We start from the raw sequence: 1,202 nt of genomic DNA, 5'->3' as shown, positions 1-1,202 counted from the left end.
CCTGTCCCCAAAACTCCCGCGGTTCTGCCCCAAATCTCGGCCTGGGCGGGGTCCGGCAGAGCCCTGGGTGTGGCCTGGATTTTCCCTCCAAATCCCCACAATTTGCCGCCAAATGCCCACATTTTCCCGATAAATGCCCAGATTTTCCCACCAATTTTCACAAAAGATGTGCCGGATTTTTGAGGGATTAAAAGGGAGGAAATTTTGGGGTGAAAAGCAGCGATTTTGGGGTCGGGACTCAACGCTGGACACCGTGGTGATGGCTCCTCTGCCCCAGTGGTCAATTTCAGCACATGGTGAGCGGCGCCATTTTGGGGAGATAAACCCAGGTTTGGCCATTTTGGGCACTTTGCTGAGCTGGGGTGGGGTTGGGACAAAGGGTCAGGAATGGGGTCAGGGGTGTGATTGGGGGACGGGCGGGGATTGGGGAGAGTGATTGGGGTGGGTGCAGCCAATAACAGCAGCAGCACCAGTATCAGTATCACCAGATTTGGCGCAGAAATAGGAGCCGGAATCGCCGTCCCTGAGGTCACTCATGGTCAGCGTCACCGAGCTCTGCCCGTTGTCCCTGGCGATGGTCACTCGGCCCTTGACCGATGGCGCGTAGTCGGTGCTGCCAACATTGTTGATGCTGCCGAGATATTCCAATCCCTTCCCGTGTCCCTGGCGATACCAGCCCATCCCGAATGTCCCGAAATCGAATCCGTAGCCACAGCAGACGAGGGTCAGTGACCCCCCCCGTGGCCGGAGGTCACCACCGGACCCCAACAGGGTCACGGCCGCCCGGAGCCCTGCGGGGAGAAATGGGGAGATGGGGGTGGGGAATGGGACCCGACCATTGTCCCCAAACCATGGCCATTGTCCCCAAATCCCGGCCATTGTCCCCAAACGAGGGCCATGTGGCCAATGGCAGCCACAGAACCGGCAGAGATGAACCTCTGCTCATTCACTTAATTAATTTCATTAATTAGCAGCCTGACCTCCCTCTCTGAGCCAATCAGGGCAGGATATAGAGTTACCATGCCCCACCCTCGGCCACACCCACCCCCAGCCCCTCCCAGTGCTCACCGAGATCCCCATTTTCCCCGAATCCCCTGATTTTCTCCCCATTTCTCCCCGCAGGGCTCCGGGTGGCCGTGACCCTGTTGGGGTCCGGCGGTGACCTCCGGCCACGGGGGGGTCACTGACCCTCGTCTGCCGCG

The 1,202-nt window shown here is 59.3% G+C and overlaps 1 gene segment (V, D, J or C); it reads right to left on the bottom strand.

Moving 5' to 3' along the window:
* Positions 1–470: 470 nt before the first annotated feature.
* On the bottom strand, positions 471–791 carry LOC130588650 (Ig heavy chain V region 914-like; the record flags this gene model as incomplete). The annotated part of the segment is given in 1 exon segment: positions 471–791. A coding segment is annotated over 1 exon segment (321 nt), but the record flags the coding sequence as incomplete, so codon positions are not given.
* Positions 792–1,202: the final 411 nt, after the last annotated feature.

This window comes from Malurus melanocephalus, unplaced genomic scaffold (genome assembly GCF_030028575.1).
Source record: "Malurus melanocephalus ecotype Western Australia unplaced genomic scaffold, MMel_1.1 scaffold_8732, whole genome shotgun sequence".
NCBI classification, from domain to species: Eukaryota; Metazoa; Chordata; class Aves; order Passeriformes; family Maluridae; genus Malurus; species Malurus melanocephalus.
This window is presented reverse-complemented; position numbering and strand designations above follow the sequence as displayed.